Raw genomic sequence first — 24,725 nt, 5'->3', positions numbered from 1 at the left:
ACCTTTGGGGTGGTGTGTTATGTGGTGTCTCTGGGTCAGTCACCTTTGGGGTGGTGTGCTATGTGGTGTCTCTGGGTCAGTCACCTTTGGGGTGGTGTGTTATGTGGTGTCTCTGGGTCAGTCACCTTTGGGGTGGTGCTATGTGGTGTCTCTGGATCAGTCACCTTTGGGGGGGTGCTATGTGGTGTCTCTGGATCAGTCACCTTTGGGGTGGTGCTATGTGGTGTCTCTGGGTCAGTCACCTTTGGGGTGGTGTGTTATGTGGTGTCTCTGGATCAGTCACCTTTGGGGTGGTGTGCTATGTGGTGTCTCTGGATCAGTCACCTTTGGGGTGGTGTGTTATGTGGTGTCTCTGGGTCAGTCACCTTTGGGGTGGTGTGTTATGTGGTGTCTCTGGATCAGTCACCTTTGGGGTGGTGCTATGTGGTGTCTCTGGGTCAGTCACCTTTGGGGTGGTGCTATGTGGTGTCTCTGGGTCAGTCACCTTTGGGGTGGTGCTATGTGGTGTCTCTGGATCAGTCACCTTTGGGGTGGTGCTATGTGGTGTCTCTGGATCAGTCACCTTTGGGGTGGTCCACTGGTATCGTGGAAGTACGTGGCGAGTCCTTGGGGAAACGAAACTGCTTTGATATTAGGTCTGCAGCTAGCTCTTTCCCCAACAGATAATCCAAATTACCCCCAGCTGTTGTCTTCGAAGAATGTGAATTCTCCTTTCTACTACCAAACTATCCCCTCCGAACTTTCAGTTTATTTGATTTTTGATACGAAGCACTATACATAAGATGTCGTAGTGTTGCACTGCACTGTACCGTATTCATTTCTTAGCACAATATATTGTTCCCTGTTTGAAGTTCAGACCGCTTTTCCCAGAAAGAGTGCGTTACCAAAAAAAAACAATGACACCTCTTCTGCCCCGTGTAATTGTTTTGCACGAGTATAAATTTGTTTCGGTTTTATCTTTTCTGTCAATTTTGTTTTCGAAAGGTTTCGATTTTGTTGCTGCCGTTATTATTCTTTTATGTGCTCTTATCAGAATCTGCACGTGAAACCTCACTTTATCGTATCACCAATGTGTTAGAAGAGAGAGAGAGAGAGAGAGAGAGAGAGAGAGAAGTTTAGATATTCCATTACAAACCTGCAATTTATTCAAAGCACAAAATTCTCTGTTCATACATTTTGTGTCCACATCACGATTTTACAACTTCTTTATTGACTCACTTGTGTAAACAAAGTGAGTCTATGTTTTAACCCGGTGTTCGGTTGTGTGTGTGTGTGTGTGTGTGTGTGTGTGTGTGTGTGTGTGTCCGTGTGTCTGTGTGTCCGTGGTAAACTTTAACACTGACATTTTCTCTGCAAATACTTTGTCAGTTGACACCAAATTTGGCATAAAAATAGGAAAAATTCAGTTCTTTCCAGTCATTTTGTTTAAAACAATACTGAACCTCTGGGATGGGCACAAAAAAATTAAAAAAAGAAGCCTAATTATATGCAAACTGCATTTACTGTTATATTTATATTTTTTGTATTCTCTAAACTTGGCACTTTGACCTCTTATTCTGACACAACAACAAGAGGAGTCATTATTATCATTTTTTGTTCAAACAGGAACTTCTTTTGCTAAGCATGGAATTTTTTTTATTTATTTTGCAAACGTTTTGGTGCAGATAGTAAACAAAGGAAATTACTCTGTAATTAATGCTAGGGGACTTAATTTATCACAAGTGAGTCTTGAAGGCCTTGCCTCTCTTGTTTTTCTATAGTTCGTGCCTACATAGCTCGATCTGATGGAAGGGGGCACTCAAAATGGTTGTGATTTCGATTTTGGGGCACACATCTAATCCCGGTTCTCACTGTGCAAGCGTTCTGAAGGTGTCAGAGTGGTGCTAGATAAGTTCACTCTCCCCTGTCAGTCACCATTACTGGAGGCAGGTTTTGGGCGATGAGTTCTACTCTGATTTTTCTGTCGCCACAGTTCGAGACGAGTTCTGTGTAACAACTGGCTGTCGTGTTCGTTTCATTCTGACTACCGCTTGAGACAGCTCTTGACAGGGGCCCAGCATGCCTGTTAGAAGCAAATTCTGCATGTTTTTAAAACCATCTGCCTTGAGACGAAAGGCACAATAGCCGAATGGTTAAAGGGTTGGACTTTCAGTCTGAGGGTCCCGGGTTCGAATCTCGGTAACGGCGCCTGGTGGGTGAAGGGTGGAGATTTTTTTCCGATCTCCCAGGTCAAAATGTGTGCAGACCTCCTAGTGCCTGAACTCCCTTCGTGTGTATATGCAAGCAGAAGGTCAAATACGCACGTAAATGATCGTGCAATCCCTGTCAGCGTTCGGTGGGTTATGGAAGCAAGAACATTCCCAGCATGCACCCCCCGAAAACGGAGTATGGCTGCCTACTTGGCGGGGTAAAAACGGTCATACACGTAAAAGCCCACTCGTGTACATACGAGTGAACGTGGGAGTTGCAATCCACGAACGAAGAATAATTAGAAGAATTTGCCTTAAGACAATATTGCCCAGGGCATTTCTGTAGGGGGAGGTATGTTTACTAAACACTACACCTCTGTCATCACCAAAAGTCGAGGTCTCCGCCACTTACTTGGCAAAGGGACAGAAGCTCTCCAAACCTCTCCGCCAATCAGATGATCAGGCCGAGGTGACCAATGAAATGCCGGTGGTCTGACGTAGATTTTGCGCGTCACACACGAAGGCGTCTTGGAAGAAAATGGGAAGTGGTTGGTTGGATGTGTGCAGAACACACACAGGGGCCTGGAACTGCATGTCTTGCTGCTGAAGAAGGCACACACACACTCGTACACACATACACACGCACACTCGAACTTGCAGGGCAAAACTACTGTCACATTGCCAACATCATCTCACTGAACTGCACTGAGCAGACTGTGAAATATAAGTCAATGTGAATCTGCTGCAACCATTGAATTGTAAATACTAGTGTGAATTCCGCTGAGGCCTTCTTCCGAAGACATCAAGTTAAGTGCGAAGGTGAGTTTTTTGCTTTAAAAAAATATTTTTTATATTTTTTAATTTGTTATATTTCTATTATCACCTTGCGTTTATTTAATGCATTTAAAAAGATAGTTTTGATGGTGTTGTTTTGTTGTAGTTTTTTTTTTCTTCTTCTCTTCTTTCTTCTTCTTCTCTTCTCTCTCTCTCTCTCTCTCTCTCTCTCTCTCTCTCTCTCCTTTTGTGGTCGCCAAACAACCGCATAATGAAGTCTTACTGCACGCTCTCAAGTGTCCGCGTTTACTTCTTTAAAGATGTTATCATCCTTGTTTGATATCCTGCTGTCGATGTTTTTGAAAAGATGCATCCATTTGTTCTATAATATGTGTGTGTGTGTGTGTGTGTGTGTGTGTGTGTGTGTGTGTGTGTGTGTGTGTGTGTGTGTGTGTGTTTGTTGGGGGATCTGTCTGTATGTCTGTCTCTGTCTCTCTCTGTCTCTAATTCTCTCTCTTTACCTCACTGTCTCTATATCTCTCTTCCTCTCTCTCTCTGTCTCTGTCTTTCTCTTGCCCTTCAGGCCCCCCCTCCCACCCCCCTCCCATCTCTTAAAATGCGATTTTCCTTGTTTGATAATAAGCTGTTTATCTATATAGCTAGTCCTCCCTCCCTGTCTGTCTGTCTTCTGTCTCTCTCTCTCTCTCTCTCTCACCCTTCCACCTCTCTCCCATCTCTTAAAATGCGATTTTCCTTGTTTGATAATAAGCTATTTATCTATATCTCTAGTCCTCAGCCCCTGTCTGTCTTTGCACTTGTCCGTGTTTTATTTTGAGGCTCTTTATCTGTGTAGTCTGTCTCTGCCTCTACTTGTCTGTCTGTCAACTGACTTACTTTCTGTGCAGTTTTGGCGTGTATTTATGAGAAGCGCTTTTACCTTCTTCTTCTTCTTTGTTCGTGGGCTGCAACTCCCACGTTCACTCGTATATACGCGAGTGGGCTTTTACGTGTATGACCGTTTGTTTTTTTTACCCCGCCATGTAGGCAGCCATACTCCGCTTTCGGGGGTGCGCTTTTACCTATATCTCATACTCTGTCTCTCTTTCGTTTTTTTTTGTTTTTTTTTCCCCCGCGAAGGCCATTGTCCGTCTGACTGCCTTTCTGTTCCTTAGTGTTGATGTTGGTAGAGTTGTTGGTATGTGTGTGTGTATATATATATATATATATATATATATAATTTTATATTAATAGTAAAGCGGCACAAGCGTTGTGGTATTCCTCAACATGGGCACAGCACAAGCAACGTTGACGTTGAGTGGTGTGCCGCTTTGTTGCCAGTGTTCTTTATTCTTTGACACCACAACCGTCCGACTGTCTTTAGAGGGATCAGGTGAACAGTAGTCCTTCTGGAGGACGACGAAGACTGGGTGTGTAGAAAAACAAAACAAAACAAAACAAAGAAACACCAATGCCGTTGTAAAAAAAAAAAAAACATCTGTGACTTTCGTTGACAAATAGTTTTTGTTTTCATTGTCGTGTCTGTCTAACCTTGCTTGTTGCTGTCCAGCTTGAGATTTGGCGGTCATACTTCCACTTAATTTTTTTCTTGTTTGGTTGGTTGGTTGGTTGGTTGTTTATTTGCTGAATTGCTTTTTTTTGTTTTCTTGATATTTCCCGTTACAACTGTAGAAACTGGGCGAAGACACGGGTCTGTTGTTTAAAAAAATAAAAAAAAAAAAAAACCCAGCGAAACGGAAATTCATATAGCGAAATTCGGTTCAGGGAATAAAATCACTCTATCTGTCTCTGTCTCTGTCTCTCCTCCTCCTTCTTTTTTTTTTTTTTTTTTTTTTTTTGGTCGTCTTTTTCTTCTCTGTCTGTTCTCTGTTTCTGTTTATGTCTGTTTGTCTGTCTGTCTGTCTGTCTGTCTGTCTCTCCTCCTCCTCCTCCTTCCTCTTCATTTTTTTGTCGTCTTCTTCTTCTCTGTCTGTCTGTCCCTGTTTCTGTTTATGTCTGTTTGTCTGTCTGTCTTCCTCTCTGTCTCTGTCTGTCTGTCCCCCCTTCTCACTCTCTCTCGTTCTCTCTTAAACGGATGTTTATTGTTTATCAAGCGAGACCCCACCCCTTCCCACCCCCCTTGACACGGGCCGACACGGCCGAATCAATAAACCATTGAGAGTTTCTCTCTCTCTCTGTCTCTGTCTGTCTGTCCCTCTCTGTGTCTGTCTCTGTCTCTCTCTCTGTATATATTGCTTTGTATATGAGGGGCTTTGGCCTGTGTACGGTTTGAACTTAGCCATCCGAGTTCAAATCATTTTCTCTCTCGCTCACATCTCTTTTCTATGTGTTTATCTAATTATTTTCTTTCTTTGTTTGTTTATTCTTTCATTCATTCATTATTTATTTATTCATTCATTATTTATTTATTTATTTATTCATTTATTTATTTATTTATTTGTGACAGGCATTTTCTACCACATGATTTCGGCTGGACTACAACTGATCATACACTAAGATGAAAGAAAAAAAATTCCCAGTCATCCAACAGAAGTTCTTTCATACTTTCGCCGCTGTGTAGCTGTCTCTCTCTCTTTAAAAAGTAGAAGGAAGAAGAAGAAGAAATTTTACATAGCGCTACAATACAAGCAGAATGAGCAAGCTCTAAGCGCTTCACAATTAACAGATTTAACACTGATTAAACATGTTTCTTTTTTTAAAAAGAAGAAAAAAAAGAATCGAATAATAAACACACAAGATGAAGCAGAAACATAATAAGAAAAGAGTCCTACAAAATCATATAAGCACAATCATTGATGATGTAAAAGCACAACCTGCAAGTATGATGTTATATATAATAAGTCCCGAAAACGATATGCGGCTGCCCACACAGGCGGGTTTAACCGATGATCAAAAACACGGAACAGACCACTCCATTGCTGACTCAAGCGAAACGCGCTGCTGGAAACCCCAGGAACATAGAAGGAGGAGGAGGAGAAGAAGAAGTAGGAGGAGAAGAAGACGAAAGACGAGGAGGAGGAGGAGAAGAAGAAGGACGAGGAGGAGAAGAAGAAGGACGAGGAGAAGAAGGAGGAGGAGGAGAAGAAGGAGGAGAAGAAGGGCGAGGAGGAGGAGGAGAAGAAGACGGAGGAGGAGGAGAAGAAGAAGAAGAAAAAAAGATGATGAAGGAGGAGGAGAAGACGAAGAAGGACGAGGAGGAGGAGAAGAAGAAGGAGGAGGAGGAGAAGGAGGAGGAGGAGAAGAAGAAGGATAAGACGAAGGACGAAGAGGAGGAGGAGAAGAAGGAGGAGGAGGAGAAGAAGAAGGACGAGGAGGAGGAGAAGAAGGAGAAGAAGAAGGAGGAGGAGAAGAAGAAGAAGAAGAAGAAGGACGAGGAGGAGGAGAAAAAGAAGGAGAAGAAGAAGGATAAGACGGACGAGGAGGAGGAGGAGAAGAAGAAGGAGAAGAAGGACGACGAGGAGGAGGAGATAAGGAGAAGAAGGAGGAGGAGGAGAAGAAGAACAAGAAGAAGAACAAGAAGCCAGTTAACGAGCAAACAAGTACATCGTTCGCGACAAAAACAAAACAAAAAACAAACAAACAAAAACAAAAATAAAAAAAACACCAACTAAATCGCCTTTTTCGAGTTTACCGACGCCATTGTCAAGCGAAATATTAATGTAGGAGATCGAAGTCGGGTCTCACTAATGGATGCGCTCAGGTGGGGTTTTTTTTTTTTTAGGTTATTTTATTTTATTTTTTTTATTCCACCAACCGGCCATTTTCCTCCGAACAAGGCCGGGGTGTAGCTGGGGATTTTTTCACCCCTCCCCCCCCCCCCCCCCCCCCCCTTTCAAGGCCCTCGCCTTTGTCAATTCCTTAGTTGTTGTGTTTATGGAAGGATTACCACCGTGACGAGTTTTCAGTAGACGTGGTAATGTGAACTGTGTGTGTGTGTGTGTGTGTGTGTGTGTGTGTGTGTGTGTGTTCGTGTGTGTGTGTGTGTGTGTGTGTGTGTGTGTGTGTGTGTGTGTGTTCGTGAGTGTGTGTGTGTGTGTGTGTGTGTGTGTGCGCGTGTGTATGTGTGTGTGTGTGTGTGTGTGTGTGTGTGTGTGTGTTGTGTTCGGCTTAAATTCTGCCTCGGGTCTTTCAGAAGGATTTAGATTATTTTGAAAAAAAAAAAAAAAAAAAAAAAAAAAAGAGGGGGCGGGGGCGTGAATACAAGGAGAAAAAAAATAATGAAAGGTGATGACGGAGGAGGAGAAGGAGAAAAGAAGGAGAAGAATAAGAAGGAGCTTTGCAGTAATGTTCACACACGCAACCAGGAAGTCACTGCTAACAATTTAAGAAGTAATTTTTTTTTTTTTTAAACCTGCCCGCAAATTTGAAGGTGAAAAAAAAACCACCAACCACGAAAAACAAAACAACCACGAAAAACAAAACAACCACCAACAAACAAACGAACAAACAACAGGATCACATATCACATAGTTAAACATAATTGAACTCAGACAGAGGGGGTGGTGGGGGGGGGGGCGGGGGCGGGGATGTGGGGGGGGGGGGGGGGAGAGGGGAATGGAAAAGAGGAAGAGGAGAAGAGACAATTGAGGGATGGATTAAGTGTGTGTGTGTGTGTGTGTCTGTGTGTGTGTGTTTTTTTGTTTCTTCCTTTACTGAATGGCGGGAGGGATTAAAATGTGTGTGGATTGTGTCTGTGCCTGCGTAGGCGCTGTGTTCATGTGTGCATATTTGTCAGCAGTCAGCAGGCAATTAAGGAGACGAAGCGAGTTGGGTGAAGCAGACGAGTTATGAGCTGATGAGCGTGTTCTTTACCCATCCCACCCACCTTTCAATATACTGCACGCAACACATCGGGCCGACGCTGACAATGCGGGGAGGGGAGAAATCTAAGGGAGCTAACTGACTTGACAAGCCAGCCGAACACTCAATGGATCCTTTAATGATCCTTTCGCAGCTGCCATCGCTGGTCAGCAACTGAAGTGCTGAGTGGACAGTATTGGTGGACAATATCAGTGTACTAGCTCACTAAGTGGACAGTGTTAGTGGCTAGTAGTTGCGAACAGTTGGCTTATTTGTGGATGGTATTTTGTCGTAAGTGGAGAATATTATATCACTCACTGATTTTTTTTTTTTTTTTTTTTTTTTAAGATGTATGATCCAATACATTTTTTTCCCATTGCACAGAAGATTATATTTCTACATATAGAGATATACATCACAAGGGTTTGTTTGTTTTTTGTGGGTTTTTTTTTTTTTTTAAGGAAAAGAAAAAATCCAAATACATACCAAGCAAACAACACATTTCACAAGTTTCATCACACTGAAGTACATTCTCTTTAAAGTCGAAATTTATATAAAGATCCAGTACATTGTTTAACAATAAAAATGCTTTTTTTTATATAAAGATCCAGCACATTGTTAAACAATAAAAATGCTTTTTTATATAAAGATCCAGTACATTATTTAACAATAAAAATGCTGTTTATGTAAAGATCCAGTACATTGTTTAACAATAAAAATGCTGTTTATATAAAGATCCAGTACATTGTTTAAAAATAAAAATGCTGTACATTGTTTAACATTAAAAATGTTTTTTAACATTTTTATAAAGATCCAGTACATTGTTTAACAATAAAAATGCTTTTTATATAAAGATCCAGTACATTGTATAACAATAAAAATACTTTTATTATTTTAAGATCCAGTACATTGTTTAACAATAAAAATGCTTTTTTTTATATAAAGATCCAGTACCTTGTTTAACATTAAAAATGCTTTTTTTAAATATAAAGATCCAGTACATTAACAATAAAAATGCTTTTTTTATATAAAGATCCAGTACATTGTTTAACAATAAACAATTTTTTATATATAAAGATCCAATAAAAATGGGTTTTTTATATAAAGATCCAGGACATTGTTTAACAATAATTTTTTTATATATAAAGATCCAGTACATTGTTTAACAATAAAAATGGTTTCTCCGTCATCGCCGCGGAGTACGGTGGCCGAATGTTTTATACGCTGGATTCTGGCCCGGGTTTCCTGAGTCCGATCCCTGGTTTTGGCCGGCGCACCTGGTGGCTTATTAAGGATGGAGAAGTTTCCCGATCTCCAAGGTCAACATATGTGCAGACCTGCTAGTTTCCTGGACGCCCTTCATGTGTGAATACGCACGCAGAAGATCAAATATGCACGTTAAAGATCCTGTAATCTATGTCAGTGTTCGGTGAGACATTGAAACAGAAACGTCCCCAGCATGCACACCCCCGAAAGAAAACGGAGTATGGCTGCCTATATAGCAGTCCGGGGGGAAAAAAGAAAAGAAAAAAGAAAGGTTATGCACGTGAAAGGTTATGTGTGTGTGTGTGTGTGTGTGTGTGTGTGTGTGTGCGTGTGCGTGATTGAAACGTAATGCTGAGTGTGACCTGCCATACACTGACGTACGGATTGCATCTGACACACAAACAGGAGAGACAGACACAACAACCTAACCAACTTGCCTTACTCACCATGGTTACCATGGTCACCGTAATTATTACGTGCCTTGCGTGATCGAGTGAGTGACGCAGGAGAGGACCTTGTAAATTTCAGCCACGTGTTGATGCCGTATCTTGTTTGGTGATGATTGTGTGTGTGTGTGTGTGTGTGTGTGTGTGTGTGTGTGTGTGTGTGTGTGTGTGTGTGTGTGTGTGTGTGTGTATGTGTGTACGTGTGTGTGTGTGTGTGTGCGTGTGTGCGTGCGTGTGTGTGTGTGTGTGTGTACGTGTGTGCGTGTGAACCTCATCCTCCTTCCTCTTCACGATAAAACAGAAGGGTGTGGGTAACAGAGAACCTGGCCAATACCCTTTGTGTGCCGCAAACACTGCTGATGATAGTCAACCCTTCTTGTCTTAAAGAAAGACAACACGCGATGTGCTTTGTTCCAAGAAACCAAACATCAGGGAAACAAGAGAAAAAAAAAATCTCAACCTTACTGGCTTCTGTGTCTGTTAATTGCGAGTCATTATCCCCCGACTGTTAAAAAAAAACACAAAAAAACCTATCTCAATATCTCAGTTGTCATCCAACTGTCCACACCCACATCAGTCGTGTGGAGTAGTTAGCAAGGTGGTAATGACTGCAGTAGCTCGCGCAGAATAAAAGAGAGTAATAGTTTTGTCTTTGCTTTGATGTTTAAGACACTCTCTTTTTTATTTCTCTTTTTTTTCTTTTTCTTTTTTCTTTTTTGTCACAACAGATATCTCTGTGTGAAATTCGGGCTGGGCTCCCCAGGGAGAGCGCGTCGTTACACTCAGATCGCCACCCTTTTTTTTTTCTTTTTTTAAAAAATTTTTCCTGCGTGCAGTTTTATTTGATATTCCAATCGAAGTGGATTTTTCTACAGAATTTTGCTAGGAACAACCCTTTTGTTGCCGTGGGTTCTTATACGTGCGCCAAGTACATGCTTCACACGGGATCTCGGTTTATCGTATCATCCGAATTGGTTAAACGACCAGACCACCACTCAAGGTCTAGTGGAGGGGGAGAAAATATCGGCGGCTGAGTCGAGATTCGAACCAGCGGGCTCAGATTCTCTCTCTTCCTAGGCGGACGCGTTACCTCTAGGCCATCACTCTACATGTGTGTGTATAGCGTGTACAAACTCTTGGCCTCTGAATCTGAAACTGAAAGTGATACGTTCTTGATGAACTGCGACAGAAGTGGACAGTGGGTCTCCAACGGGAAGAAGTGATTGATGACAGGATGACCAAGTTTTTAACAGCGGAAGACGAAGGAGAAAGAAGAGGACAGACATGTTGGCAATAGAGTCAGAGTGATCGCCTAGAGGTAACGCGTCCGCCTTGGAAGCGAGAGAATCTGAGCGCACTGGTTCGAATTACGGCTCAGCCGCCGATATTTTCTCCCCCTCCACTAGACCTTGTGTGGTGGTCTGGACGCTAGTCATTCGGATGAGACGATAAACCGAGGTCTCGTGTGCAGCATACAATTAGCGCACGCAAAAGAACCCACGGCAACAAAAGGGTTGTTCCTGGCAAAAAACTTGGAAAAATCCACTTCGATAGGAAAAACAAATAAAACTGCACGCAGGAAAAAATACCAAAAAAAATAAAAAGAAAAAAAGGGTGGCGCTGTAGTGTATCGACGCGCTCTCCCTGGGGAGAGCAGCCCGAATTTCATGCAGAGAAATCTGTTGTGGCAAAAAGAGAAATACAATACAATGCAATGCAATGCAATACAATACAAAGATGGACTGGGAGACGCAGAGAGAGAAATTCGGATACGGATTTTTTATTCACTACAGGCCATGGCCCCTCATGAAAGTGTGGTGTAAACAAACGTTTCAGATATAATAATTATACACATGATAACTGGAGAGAGAGAGAGAGAGAGAGAGAGAGAGAGAGAGAGAGATTATGAAACAGAACCGTGTCAAGATAATATTTCTTTTGAGTTTTGGCGAATTTGTCTTCTGAAGAACGTAAAACAACTCTCTCTTTTTGTTTTTAAATCATAAATACTTTTGTTTTTATGCACGCACCTTCTCAACGAATAGCAAGGCGTGCCATGACAACCATGCAAAGATTAAGAACTTAAGACAGCTTTTGCAGCCAGTACATAGGCTTACATCATCAACTCATATATATGTGGGGGTGTTGGGGAATCCGCAAAAACAACAACAGCAACAACAAAAACCTGACGATGTATATCTGATTGATCGGTAGTTTCGCAGGTCACAAAGAAACAGTTTAGAAAAACAACAACAACAACAAAACAAAACAAAGATAATTCAGTGATTAATCAAATCTCATCATGTGTCGATTTTTTTTTTTCATGTTGCTTCTGTTTGTTGTTATTGGTCCTGTTATTATTGTTATTCCTATTCCTGTTGGTTCTTTGAATGCGACTACTACTACTACTACTACTACTACTACTACTACTACTGTTGGTTAGTGGTTGGGCAGTTGTTGTTACTGACTTTGTCAAATCACTGATGTGTTTTTTTCCTCCCAGAATATTTTAAAGGCTTCATCATCAAAAAGCTCTACCATTCATGGTTGGACAGTTTTTTGTGTGTGCTGACTTGGGCTAATCACTGATTTTTTTTTTTTCCTCACAGAACTTTAAAGACTCAATCATCACAACTACCATTCAACCAACAACAACAGCAACAACAGTAACAACAGCAACATCAACAACAACAACTTAAAGACTCAATCATCACAACTACCATTCAACCATCAACAACAACAACAACAACAACAACAAAAACCGAACACATCATTAGCGGACCTGACCTGACCACCACAGTCATGGAATTCATCACCACCACTGCCGCATCCGTTCTGACCACCGTCATCGGCGCTGGGGAAGGAGGAGGAGGAAGCGGTGGAAGCGGCGGGGAGACCCAAGACCACGTGCACGTGCACCCCAAGGACGACCACGTGATGGCGGAGATGCTGTCCATGGCCAAGAAGATGCACTTCGGGGCCTCCGTGGTGGTGGGCCCCATCTTCGTCATCCTGGGGCTGGTGGGCAACCTGCTGTCCATCATCGTCTGGAACCGCCGCCACATGAAGTCCTCCACCGGGCGGTACCTCACGGCCCTGGTGAGTTGGTGGTGGTGGTGGTGGTGGTGGGGTGGTGGTGGGGTGGTGGTGGTGGTTGGTTGTTGTTGTTGTTGGTGGTGGTGGGGTGGTGGTGGTGGTGGTGGTGGTGGTGGTGGTGGGGGTGGTGGGGGTGGTGGTGAGGTGGTGGTGGTGGTGGTGGTGGTGGGGTGGTGGTGGTGGTGGGGGGGGTTGTGGTGGTGGTGGTGGTGGGGGGGTGGGGTGGTGGGGGGTGGTGGGGTGGTGGTGTTGGTGGTGGTGGTGTGGTGGTTGGTGTCGGTGGTGGTGGTGGTGGTGGTGGTGGTGGTGGTGGTTGGTTGTTGTCGGTGGTGGTGGTTGGTGGTTGGTGGTGGTTGGTGGTGGTGGTGGTGGTTTTTGTTTTTGTTTTGTTGTTGTTCTCTCTCTCTCTCTCTCTCTCTCTCTCTCTCTCTCTCTCTCTCTCTCTCTCTCTCTGTGTGTGTTGTTGTTGCTGCTGCTGCTGCTGCTGCTGGATTCTTCGCCTTGATAAGTGTATGAGTAGTGAATGTGTTCTTCAGTCACTCTGTCATGGAGTGGTATTCGTTTTTGTCTATTTCTTTATCTCTCTATCTATGTCTGTCTATGTATCTATGTATCTATGCATATATCTATGTATCTATCTGTCTGTCTGTCTTTTTTCGTTCTTTTTTTACTTTGTAAAACATCATCGTCTTGATAAGTAAATGCATAGTTGCTTTTTGTTTGTTGTTTTTTTGGTCTTTCTTTTTGTCTTGGAATGATGTGAGTTTATTATTAGGTTGTCGATTGATTGAGTTTGTATCTTCTTGGAGAAGAAGTCTTGTTGTCATAACAGAGTAAAACGTTACTAATACACCCCCACCACCCCTCCCCCACACCCCCCACACACACCCACACACCCCTCGCAGGCTCTGGCGGACATAGGCGTGCTGGTGTGGTTCCTACTGGTGGACACCATCAAGATGACCAACCCGGAGATCGAGAAGAGCCCCTCCTACGCCTTCTTCTTCGCCTACCTGGGCTACCCGCTCTTCTTCCTGTGGGTCATCTGCTCCATCTGGTTCATGGTGGGCGTGACCGTCGACCGCTTCATCATGGTTTGCCTCATCACCAAGGCCAAGGTCAGTCAGGGGGTGGGGGTCGGGTGCCGTGGGGTGAGAGGTCAGGGTCGGGGTCGGGTGTCGAGTGTGGGGGTGTGGGTGGTAGCGTGTGGGATGGGAGTGCTAGGTGAATGGGTGTTTTGGGGAAGTTGGGATTATCTGCCTCATCACCAAAGCCAAGGTCATGATCGGGTGAGGGGTGAGGGGTGAGAGGCCAAGGTCGTGGTCGGGTGGTGAGGGTGGGTAGTGGTGGCGAGGTTTGGGACTGGTGGAAGTGGGGTACAGGGGTAGGGGTGGGGACGTCGGATGGTCTGCCTCATCACCAAAGCCAAGGTCAGGATCGGGTGAGGGGTGAGAGGTCAAGGTCAGGGTCGGGTGTCGGCTAGGGTGTGTGGGGGGTGAGGGATGATGGTGCTGGGATGGTTGCTGGCTATAGGGGTGGCGGTAGGGAAGTTGGGTGGTCTGCCTCATCGCCAAGGTCAAGGTTGGATGTCGGGTGTAAGGCGTGGGAACTTTTTATCAGGGCTGCTCAATGACTCGGTCTGACATGAAATAATTGTTGAAGGTGTGTGTGTGTGTGTGTGTGTGTGTGTGTGTGTGCGTGCGTGCGTGCTTGCGTGCGTGTGTATGTATGTTCCCGCGCGTGCATGTATACATACACGTGCAGTACATGTGCATTTGTTAACCTGAAGAGAACGAAGACGTTCAATTGTGTTGCATTGCATTGTATTGCATTGCATTGTATAAAATTGTATTGAATTGTATTAACCTCCTAATACTGATACTGGCGGTTTTGGGGTGTTTACTGTGGACATTGAGTTAAGTATGTACTTTTGTTGCAACGACTTGTCATAATTCGTCGTGAATTCTTCCGTAGTTAGACCAACCTTCGTGTTTTAGTGGATGATTTTTTTTCCTTCTTTTTCTGGTTTCTTTTGGAACTACTACTATTGTAAAGCGCTAAGAGCAAAATCATTTGATTTTTCGCTACTTAGATAAAACTTTATCTTCTGATAGTTATTATTATTATTATTATTATCATCATCATCATTATCATCATGATTATCAATTTTGTTATCATCATTATCATTTGTATTTTCATTATTATTATTATTATTATCATTCTGTTGTTGTTTTTTGTTATTGTTGTTCTTCCCCCCCCCCCCCCCCCCCACTTATACAGGAGGATTATTATTATCATTGTTATTATTGTTCTGCTGGGGTTTTGTTGTTTTTGTTTTTTAATTTGTTATTTTTGTTATTATTATTATCATCATTATGATGATGGTGATGATGATGATTATGAGTGGAGTGATGGCCTAGAGATCATCATTATGATGATGGTGATGATGATGATTATGAGTGGAGTGGTGGCCTAGAGATCATCATTATGATGATGGTGATGATGATGATTATGAGTGGAGTGGTGGCCTAGAGATCATCATTATGATGATGGTGATGATGATGATTATGAGTGGAGTGGTGGCCTAGAGATAACGCGTCCGCGTAGAAAGCGAGAGAATCTGAGCGCGCTGGTTCGAATCACGGCTCAGCCGCCGATATTTTCTCCCCCTCCACTAGACCTTGAGTGGTGGTTTGGACGCTCGTCATTCGGATGTCACGATAAACCGAGGTCCTGTGTACAGCATGCACTAAGCGCACGTAAAAGAACCCACAGCAATAAAAGGATTGTTCCTGGCAAAATTCTGTAGAAAAATACACCTCGATATGAAAAATAAATAAAACTGCACGGAAGAAAAAATACAACCAAAAAAAAAAGAAGATAATAATAATGGGTTGTGCTGTAGTGTATCGACGCTCTCTCCCTGGGGAGAGCAGCCCGAATTTCACACAGAGAAATCTGTTGTGACAAAAAAAAAGAGAGAAAATACAAACACAAATCCAAATACACTGGACAGGAGTACTGCAACGAGACTCGGGCCAACGTGGGCATCGGGATGATCGGGGGCCTGTGCTTCCTGATCAACGTGCCGCACTTCTGGTCCTTCAGAGTGGACTGGGAGCAGGGCGCCAACGGCACGGGGTCCGCCCTGCTCAAGACCGAGTTCCAGAAGGGGGAGGGCGGTGAGCGTTACGAGTTCTGGGTCCACTGCATCTTCCTCGTGCTCGTGCCCTGGTTCACCGTCTTCACCCTCAACCTCCTCATCATTTCGCAGGTGAGAGGGGGTATTTGTTGTTGTTGGTGGTGGTGGTGGTGGTGTTTGTTGTTGTTGTTGGTGGTGGTGGTGGTGTTTGTTGTTGTTGTTGTGGTGGTGGTGGTGGTGATGTAGTGGGGGTGGGTGGATAGGTGGTGGTAGGGGTGGTGGTGGTGATGGTGGTGGTGGTGATGGTGGTGGTGGTAATGGTGGTGATGATGGTGGTGGTGGTGGTGGTGGTGATGGTGGTTGGGGTGGCGGTGGTGGGGTGGGGTAGGTGGTGGTGATGGGGATTGGTGATGGTGGTGGTGGGGGAGGGAGCGGGTGGGGGTGTTGGTAGTGCGGGGTTGAGTAGTGGCGGTGGTGGGAGGGGTATTGGTTTGGGGGTAGGGTAAAGGATGGTGTTGTGAAAGTGAGTGAAGGTGTGTGGTGGTGGTGGTGGTGGTGGGATTTAGGGTTGTGGTGGGGGGATGGCTGGGGGTTAGGTGATGGGGTAGGGTGGGGTGGTGGGGTGAGGGTTTTGTGTGAGTGAGTGAGTGTGTGTGCTGGTGGTAGTGGTGGGGGTGTGGTGGTGGTGTGGAGGGATTGGTTTGGGGTTGGGGGCGGGGGGTAGTGGTGGGGGGGGGGGTGGTTATGGTGGGGTAGGATGGGGCGGTGGGGGATTGGTTTGGGGGTGGGGACGGGGAGAGGGATGGTTGTGAGTGTGTGTGTGTGTGTGTGTGTGTGTGTGTGTGCGTATGTGCGGTCGTGCGTGCGTGCGCGTGCGCGCGCGTGTTTGTGTATGTGTGCGTGTGTGTGTCTGTGTCTGTTTCTGTGTAACTGTTTTAGAAGACTGGTCAATGCCATTAATTAGTTCTCGGCTGATGTTTCATTGTGTGTGTGTGTGTGTGTGTGTGTGTGTGTGTGTGTGTTTTCTCAAGGCCTGACAAAGCGCGTTGGGTTACGCTGCTGGTCAGGCATCTGCTTGGCAGATGTGGTGTAGCGTATATGGATTTGTCCGAACGCAGTGACGCCTCCTTGAGCTACTGAAACTGAAACTGTGTGTGTGTGTGTCTGTGTCTGTGTGTGTGTGTCTGTTGTGCGTGCGTGCGTGTGTGTGTGTTTCGTTTGTTGTTGTTGTTGTTTTTTGTTTGTTTTTTTGTTTTTTGTTTGTTTGTTTTTTTATACATTATCTGCCCTTTCACGTCCTGACAGATCAGCAAAACGAACCGCAAGATGAGCTCCAAGAAAACTGCGCAGTCCGCGGACAAGTCCCGTCACTCTGAGAACCAGATTACACGTCTGCTGCTCATCGTGACCTTCACCTTCCTGATCCTCATCGGATTCCAGTGCATCACCCAGTGCTTCTACATGCTCATGCCGGACGGAGTAAGTTTAACTATATCATGACCACTTCAAAAAACGAAAGAAAAAAATGTATAGGTTGAGATTTGATTTTATTTGTTTATTACTTTTTATTATTTTATTTCTTTTTATTTCAATTTATTGCATTTTTTTCTCTCTTTTTTCTTCTTTTTTTTTTATAATGTTTTCCTATCCTAGACAGTATTGTTTCCATGAAATTGAAGGTGCTTACATGTGCACAAAAATTTGAACAAGCGTAAAAGCAGACAACATGAGAGATATAACAGCAGCCACTTTTGAAGCCCAAGGACAATAGCGGGTATCACCATCACCATCATCATCATCAATATAATTATGATAATCCAATCACAATCACGATAATCATAATAGTAGTAATATTGACTTAAACATTGACATTTTTCACTGCACGCTGAAAATACTGCCTGTTTTCCTTTTCGTTTATTTGTTTGTTTGTATGTTTTTTCCAACATAAAAATATCTCCATGGTTGCTCAGGTCATGTGATTTCATTCAATGCAATTGTACATTAATTGTATGTAGCGTTTTAGGCTGCCGATGTCAAAAGCTCAAAGCTTGAAAATGAAAAGAGATGCATTCCATGGAATAAATAAATAAATAAATAATTGAACAAATAAAATACAACTATTTATGAAAAAAAAAAAAATCTTTCAAACATGGAAAGAAAAGCGATGAAAAACTCACAGACAAGACTTTAATGGACAGCTAAGCTCAAGTTAGTTATTTCCCTTTTTTATGATTTTTGTCATTGACCTTGACTTTGAATGAGTCGAACGGTGTGGGCAAGCTTTGTTATTGTTCAGTCAGTATATTTATTTATTTATTCCATCTACCTGTCTATTTTGAGCACGTCGTAAGTGGGTTTTTGTATGCTGCGGGTAAACGTAGTTGTTGATTATTTTATTTATCTATGTATTTATTGACTTGATGAATTGATTCGTCAGCTTTAAATCATTCGTTCAAATTTCCCTCCTGTCTCAGTTTGTCACCTTCCCTTCTCTCTTTTTCGTGTGTGTGTGTGTGTGTGTGTGTGTGTGTGTGTGTGTGTGTGAGAGAGAGAGAGAGAGAGAGAGGAATTTCTGACCGAATTTTCGCCCTGACCAATTAAGCTTGCTTCAGTGACTGATCATCAACTGACTGACTGGCCAACTGACTGACGGGTGGTTTGCCGCATTCGTCTTTTCATCCTTTGATCCGTTGATTCATTCATTCGTTCGTTCGTTCGTTCTCACATTCATGAATCTCCCATGTCAGTTTAGCGAAATCGGTTAATTGGACGGTAGAAAAATTTCTTTTCCTGTTTTTTCCCTCTATTCTTGAATGTCGTATGTTATCTTTTAATGACGGTTTGTTATCCTGAATGAACCCTTATCGTCATAAATGAATGGTACTTTTTCACACTTTCTGACCCTTTACCTACCCCCTGCTTCTGTCACTCATCATTCGTTTCTTTCTTTCTTCTCTCTTTCTCTCTCCTTCTCTCTCTCTCTCTCTCTCTCTCTTCTCTCTATCTCATCTCTCTCTCTTTGTCTCTATTACCTTTCTCTCTCACTTCTTGTTATGGGCCTAAGGTCTGACAATACATGTTTGACTGTGACTACACACTCTCTTTCTCTCTCTCTCTCTGTCTCATTTTGTGTGTATTTCAGTTCCTTGTTCTCTCTCTTTACTTCACCTGCACATAGATAAAGAATTCTAAACCATCTTTCTTTTACCTTCACATAAATGAAGCATCTAGAATTCAAAATTCTCTTCTTTTTTTTGTCGTTTTTACAGAAACAACGGTATTAAAATACATAAAGTATTTAGAGTTCTGAATTCTCTTTTTTTCACCTCCACATAAATCAATTATTTGAAATTCTACTGATATGTGAAACCCAGTGACAAAGCACATAGGAACCTCATAACAACGCTCAATGGCCAGAGACAAGCTCCCTGATAACCTCCGTCATTCTGATTCCCTCGCATCTTTTAAAAATTAAATCTCGTCTCAAAACTCACCTTTTCCCTCAGCAATAAGTTCAATTGTGGCGGGTCCACTTCCTTTGCGTTAGCTGTGCTTGACTATGTGTGTATACATGTGTATGTGTACATAACTACATGCATGTAAGTTTGTGCCTGCCTATGTGTGCGTATGTCTTAGGGTATCTGTTAGATACACATGTATGATAAAATGTATGTATGCATTGTGTGTGTGTGTGTGTGTGTGTGTGTGTGTGGTCACATTTTGGTGTGTGTATGTAGCATCGATGTAATGTTTTATGTTAACAAAAGCGTTTTTGTAAAGCACCTAGAGCACATTTCTGGATAGTATGCTATATAAGTATCCATTATTATTATCATTATTAACAGTTCGACAAGAACATCATCGACGAAGCCTTCGCCGTGGCCAAGCTGGGCGTGGTGATCAACTCCTCCATCAACTTCGTCCTCTACTGCGTCAGCGGCCGTCGCTTCCGTCAGGAGCTGCTGGTGCTGCTGTGCTGCAAGCGGCGTGGCCAAACCCTCTTCTCCTCCCGCAGCGGCGACCACTCCTCGGGCTCCGGCACCGGGACTGGCTCGGGCACCACGTCGGGCACCGGCACTACCGGCGTGTAGTGTAGTGTAGTGTAGTGTAGTGTAGTGCAGTGCAGTGTAGTAAAGTGGTGACCTGGAGGATGTGTTTAGGAATGCCCCGCACACGGCCTGCCGCACCTAATTCCCTACACATCCCTTCCCCACCCCCTTTCCTCCCCCCCCTACCACCACCCCCTCGTCCCCGCCCACCCACCCTCCGCCCCCCTGTCCTCCCCCCACCGATCCTCCTCTATACTCATCACTCCTCCACCACCCCCTCCCCCCCCGCCCGACCCCCCCCCCGCGAGCACTGCTGTGCTGTTGTAGTGTTTGTGTAGAGGGTGGGTGCATTGGGAGGGGGGGGTCTGTTCAAGGGTGGTTATGAGGTTGTGACGGGGTTTATGTGTTTGTTATTATCAGTAGCATTGTCTCACACACTCCCACCCGCCGCGACCCCCCGATTTTTTCGTTTGTGTTAGACGGAGGAGGGGGCGAGTAGGTGGGGTGGGTGGGTTGGTTCCAGCCGGGTAGGGAGGGAGTGGGCTGGTTCCAGCCGGGTAGGGATGGAGTGTGGATTTGGTTCCAGCGGGTAGGGAGGTGGGGTGGTTCAGCGTAGGATGGAGTGGGTTGGTTCCAGCCGGGTAAGAGGATGGAGTGGGGGGTTGGTTCCAGCCGGGTAGGGATGGAGTGGGAGGTTGGTTCCAGCCGGGTAGGGATGGAGTGGGGGGTTGGTTCCAGCCGGGTAGGGATGGGGCGTGCTGAATCCGGACGTGATAGTTGGGTTGGTGCTCATTGCGTGCACCTCTTTTCTGAAGACTCTCTCTCTCTCTCTCTCTCTCTCTGTCCTCCCCCCCTCTCTCTCACTCACTCTCTCTCTCTCTTGGAATGGTTAAGACGCTTCAGTGCCTATGAGGGTGTCTGTGAGTCGTGAGGGCGTTGGTTCGAATCCCGCTCTCTCTGCCCTTTCTTCCCAGGTTTGATTAAAAAAAAAAAAATCAAACTGAGCGTATAGTCTTTCTGATGAGACGATCAACCGAGGGCCGCCCGTGTGTGCAGCAGGCATTAATTAGTTAAGCGAACTGATAAAGAACCTATGAGCAACAAAAGCGCTGTTCTCTGGCAAACTCCTGTAGAAGAAATCCACTATGATATGTACTACACACTGGCGGTAGAAATGTTATCTTATCCTTTCTTTCTCCCCCCCCCCCCCCACCCCACCCCTCTCCCCCTACGTACGTGGTGCTTTCCCCTTGTGTTGTGTTTTCGACGAGTTTCGTTCTGATTTCGAATTTTTTCAAGTGTTTTTTTTTTTTTTTTTTTTTTTTTTTTTAAGTCACGTGTACTTGGTATGGGAGTTCATAATTACGTTGTTGTTGTTGTTGTTTTGTTTTTGGTTTGTTTTTGTTGTTGTTGTTGTTGGGTTTTTTTTTGTTTTTTGTGTTGTTTTTTTTTGGGGGGTGGGTGAAGATTCAACACACCCTCTCCCCGTTTCTTCTCTGTCTGTAAATTTACCTCCCTCTCTCTCTTTCTCTCTCTTCTCTGCCTCCCTCTTTCTTTCTCTCTCTCTCTCTCTTTCTCTCATTTCTCTCTATCTTTCTCTGTATACATATATGTATATATCCAAACCTATGTACTTGTCTCTTCCCTCCCCCAACTCTCTCCCTCTCTCTCTCTCCTTTTTCTTTGTACATAAGCTCTTTTTATCCGTTCTATTGTGGTTCAGAATGTTTCGAGTCTTGAAGAATTTCAAAACTGGCGTTTCTCGATTTTTTGGGTTTTTTTTGTTGTTGTTGTTGTTTTGTTTTGTTTTTTGTTTTTGGTGGTCATTGCGTTTTTCTGCCCATCGATAATTTCTGAGACTGTTTGTGGTGTCAAGTAAAAAGTGTGATTGTCATTGCTCTCTGAAGGATACAGGATACACACACTACGTACCCAGACCAGACGCCCACATCTACACAGCACGCAGGCGTGCACAAACACACACACACGTAAGCTATTACACTTACATTCACAAACACACACCCACGCACGCACGTAGGCTACGCATATACATACACACACGCACGTACACACAGACATACACAGACAGACAGACAGACACACACACACACACACACACACACACACACGCACGCACGCACGCACGCACGCATGTACACACAACACATGGAGACACACAGACACAGACACACACAGACATACACACAGACGCAGACACACACACACACACACACACACACAGAGCAGAAGACACGAAAGGTTCTCTGGCGATATGTCAGAGATAAAGTTAGGTCAACTCCAGAGGTCTCATGACTGAACACAATGGTGTACACTTATATTCTACCACAATCATTTTTGGACATCAATCTTTTTTTCTTTTTTTTTTCTTTCTTTTTTTTTTTGCATCTTGTTTTTGGTTTGATTGTTTGTTTGTTTGTTTGTTTGTTGTTTTCTGTGAAAACTTTCAGCAAAAATCAAAATTAAAAAGGTCATTAATGAGCCCCTTTTTTTTCGTTGATCTGGTCATATCTTGCAATTCTGAATGAAGAATCACTTGACTCTTTGCAATTTATTGTACAGCGTGAAACATGGAACAACATGATAGTGCATGGAAGCAAGTACACACACACACACACACACACACACACACACACACACACACACACAAACTGTTTGTTTTCAGTAGATGCCAAAAAAACAACAACAAACAAACAAACAAAAAACAACCAAAAACAGAAAGCACATGAAATAATTGTTGTCGCTTGATCGTTTTGTATAATTATAGTTGGTTCCTCGTTGATTTTTCTTGATTAATGTAGATATACTTTATTTTGAATCGACTCCACTCGTTATTTGTTGTATATTTTGGCATGTTCCCTTCCCTTTAGATCCTGACTTTGTAAACATATTCTACAGTGTTGATTCACATAGTGCTGCATCAGAAAAAAAAAAAACATACATAAGTTTCATGAAGACCGGCATTATTATTCTCGTGTTGCTGATTTAGTCTGTGTTGGAAGAAAACGCGTATTTCTTTTATTTACTTTCGAGAAATTGCATACATAATTTTCATGGACACGGCATGATTCTTGTGTTCCTGATTTAGTCTGTTAGAAGAAAATGCGTATTTCTTTTATTTACTTTCGAGAAATTGCATGCATGAAAACCTTTTTTTCCCACCTGGTTAACAGTTTCACGAGGAAAACAATGAGTTTGACCCGACTGTGCTACAAGAAAATGCGCTATAGCAAGATGTCTCGATCAATACCACACTGTATGCTGTGAATTAGGACCATTCAGGAAGTCCAACATATATGATAGTCAGTCGTGTCCGACTATGACCATCAGAACAGCAGAGGAGGCAGCTGCTGTTCCGACTATGTGGGCTTGAAGTTGATTATAGTGGAGAGTGTCTTGCCCAAGTTCATCCCCACTCTCTCGGCCAAGAGGGTTTTAGGACAGTCGGCGTTGGGATGGTTCCCAAAGGCCAACTAGCCCACAAGGCTGCAGCACTAAGAGCCAGTGCAATTTTGCCACCTAGTTTGAGAGTCATAGTCCTTCATAAAAGACTAAGCTGTAAATGGTTTCCCATTGACTAGAGAAACCACTGATAATACAGCTCTCACTTTGCTGTTGGCCCAAATGTAAACTTATGTCAATCTGTGATATAAGCCGAGTGTTGGGCTAAGGACAATTAATTACATCCGCATTCCAGTTTCCGATTGTATCGTGAAGATCTGTGCATCCGGCTGATCTGGGTTCAGATTGGACGGTGTTTTGGGGTCGGTGAAATTGCAGCCTGGTCCTGTTGATGCGATTGAATTACTTGAAAAGTGGTATGTTCTTCATCCACTCACTGTCAGAAATTATTGGGTCCATTGTCAGATGTGACCAGCCATCATTCAGTCAAAAACTGTGCGTTCAAAGAAAATAGTTCATGGATGAGTCATTCTGATAGTCTGTTGTTGTTTTCTTCTTGTTGTTTTCCCTTTCTTTTCTTTTTTTTTCTTCTTTTTTTTTCTTTTTTTGTTGTTGTTGTTGTTGTTATTGTTTTCTTGTTGTTTTTTCAGTCTTTTTGATGGGTGCAATAGCTAATGGTAAGAGTCGGTCGGATTTCCATTCAGAACCGCTGGACTTCAATTCGTTCAATTCGATCATGATCGTAGGCTGTAACTCCCATGTTCGCCGGCAGAATGCCTTTTATTTCTCGCGCGCGCGCGCGCATGTGTGTGTGTGTGTGTGTGTGTGTGTGTGTGAGACCGTTTTTACCTCGTCAGCAAAGCGACCATTTGTAGGAACACGAGAGAAAGTTGTTACGTATCGTTGAGTACAATCTGTATTTCCATAACGTTTCCCGAAAGGTGGACATCGAGGAATGTAGGCTATGTATCACTTGAGTTTCTGTATGCGAACACAAACGGGAAAAGGCCAAAGCGCCAGTAGATCTGTATAATATTGTTTTAGTATGCGGATAATCTGGGAGAAAGATGAAAAAAGAAAAATCCACCAGACGCTCAGTCTTGGAATTCGAACCAGGCATTCTGGGGATCCATGATTTGGAACTGAACTCCAACTCTCCAGTGAAGAACGTCTCTCCCGCCCTTCTTCCAGGACAAAACAAGGTCACCTGATTTCCCGCACAACACCTAATTCACACGGAAAAAGATGGATTCAAAACGTCGTTGAAAGACCAGCATAATTCACTGGAGCGAGTTACGAAAACATGAGACACACAATATGTGCCATCCTGAATGAAGAGCAAGCCTAAGACAACAATGGCCGTGCGTTGCTGACGTTAATTGTTCTCCAGTAGACCTGTTCGTCTTCGTGAACTAATAGCCTGCATCGTATCAGCGCTGAACCTGTGCCAAGAGGGGATGGTAAGACATATTATTGCCGACTTGTCCGTGAAATATTTACTGCAGTGAACAGTCAAAAGTGAGCA

The 24,725-nt window shown here is 43.7% G+C and overlaps 1 protein-coding gene across 1 annotated transcript; it reads left to right on the top strand.

Annotated features, from left to right (window-relative positions):
• Positions 1-2,737: 2,737 nt before the first annotated feature.
• Positions 2,738-20,040, top strand: LOC143301126 (FMRFamide receptor-like). The gene is made up of 6 exons (XM_076615181.1): positions 2,738-3,008; positions 12,103-12,592; positions 13,495-13,707; positions 15,606-15,863; positions 17,037-17,210; positions 19,577-20,040. The coding sequence occupies exons 2-6, from the start codon at positions 12,296-12,298 to the stop codon at positions 19,820-19,822; spliced, it is 1,188 nt and encodes a 395-aa protein (XP_076471296.1). The 5' UTR covers positions 2,738-3,008; positions 12,103-12,295; the 3' UTR covers positions 19,823-20,040.
• Positions 20,041-24,725: the final 4,685 nt, after the last annotated feature.

The sequence above is a fragment of the Babylonia areolata genome, chromosome 27 (genome assembly GCF_041734735.1).
Source record: "Babylonia areolata isolate BAREFJ2019XMU chromosome 27, ASM4173473v1, whole genome shotgun sequence".
Taxonomy (NCBI): domain Eukaryota; kingdom Metazoa; phylum Mollusca; class Gastropoda; order Neogastropoda; family Buccinidae; genus Babylonia; species Babylonia areolata.
The sequence above is the reverse complement of the archived record's forward strand: the minus strand, read 5'-3'. Positions and strand labels throughout refer to the sequence as shown.

Bases quoted from the DNA above. Each gene is read 5' to 3' on its own strand.
- LOC143301126 (XM_076615181.1), top strand. From the start codon at position 12,296: ATGGAATTCATCACCACCACTGCCGCATCCGTTCTGACCACCGTCATC. The intron at 13,708-15,605 runs GTCAGTCAGGGG...TACACTGGACAG, and splicing joins GCCTCATCACCAAGGCCAAG to GAGTACTGCAACGAGACTCG. The intron at 17,211-19,576 runs GTAAGTTTAACT...CATTATTAACAG, and splicing joins ACATGCTCATGCCGGACGGA to TTCGACAAGAACATCATCGA.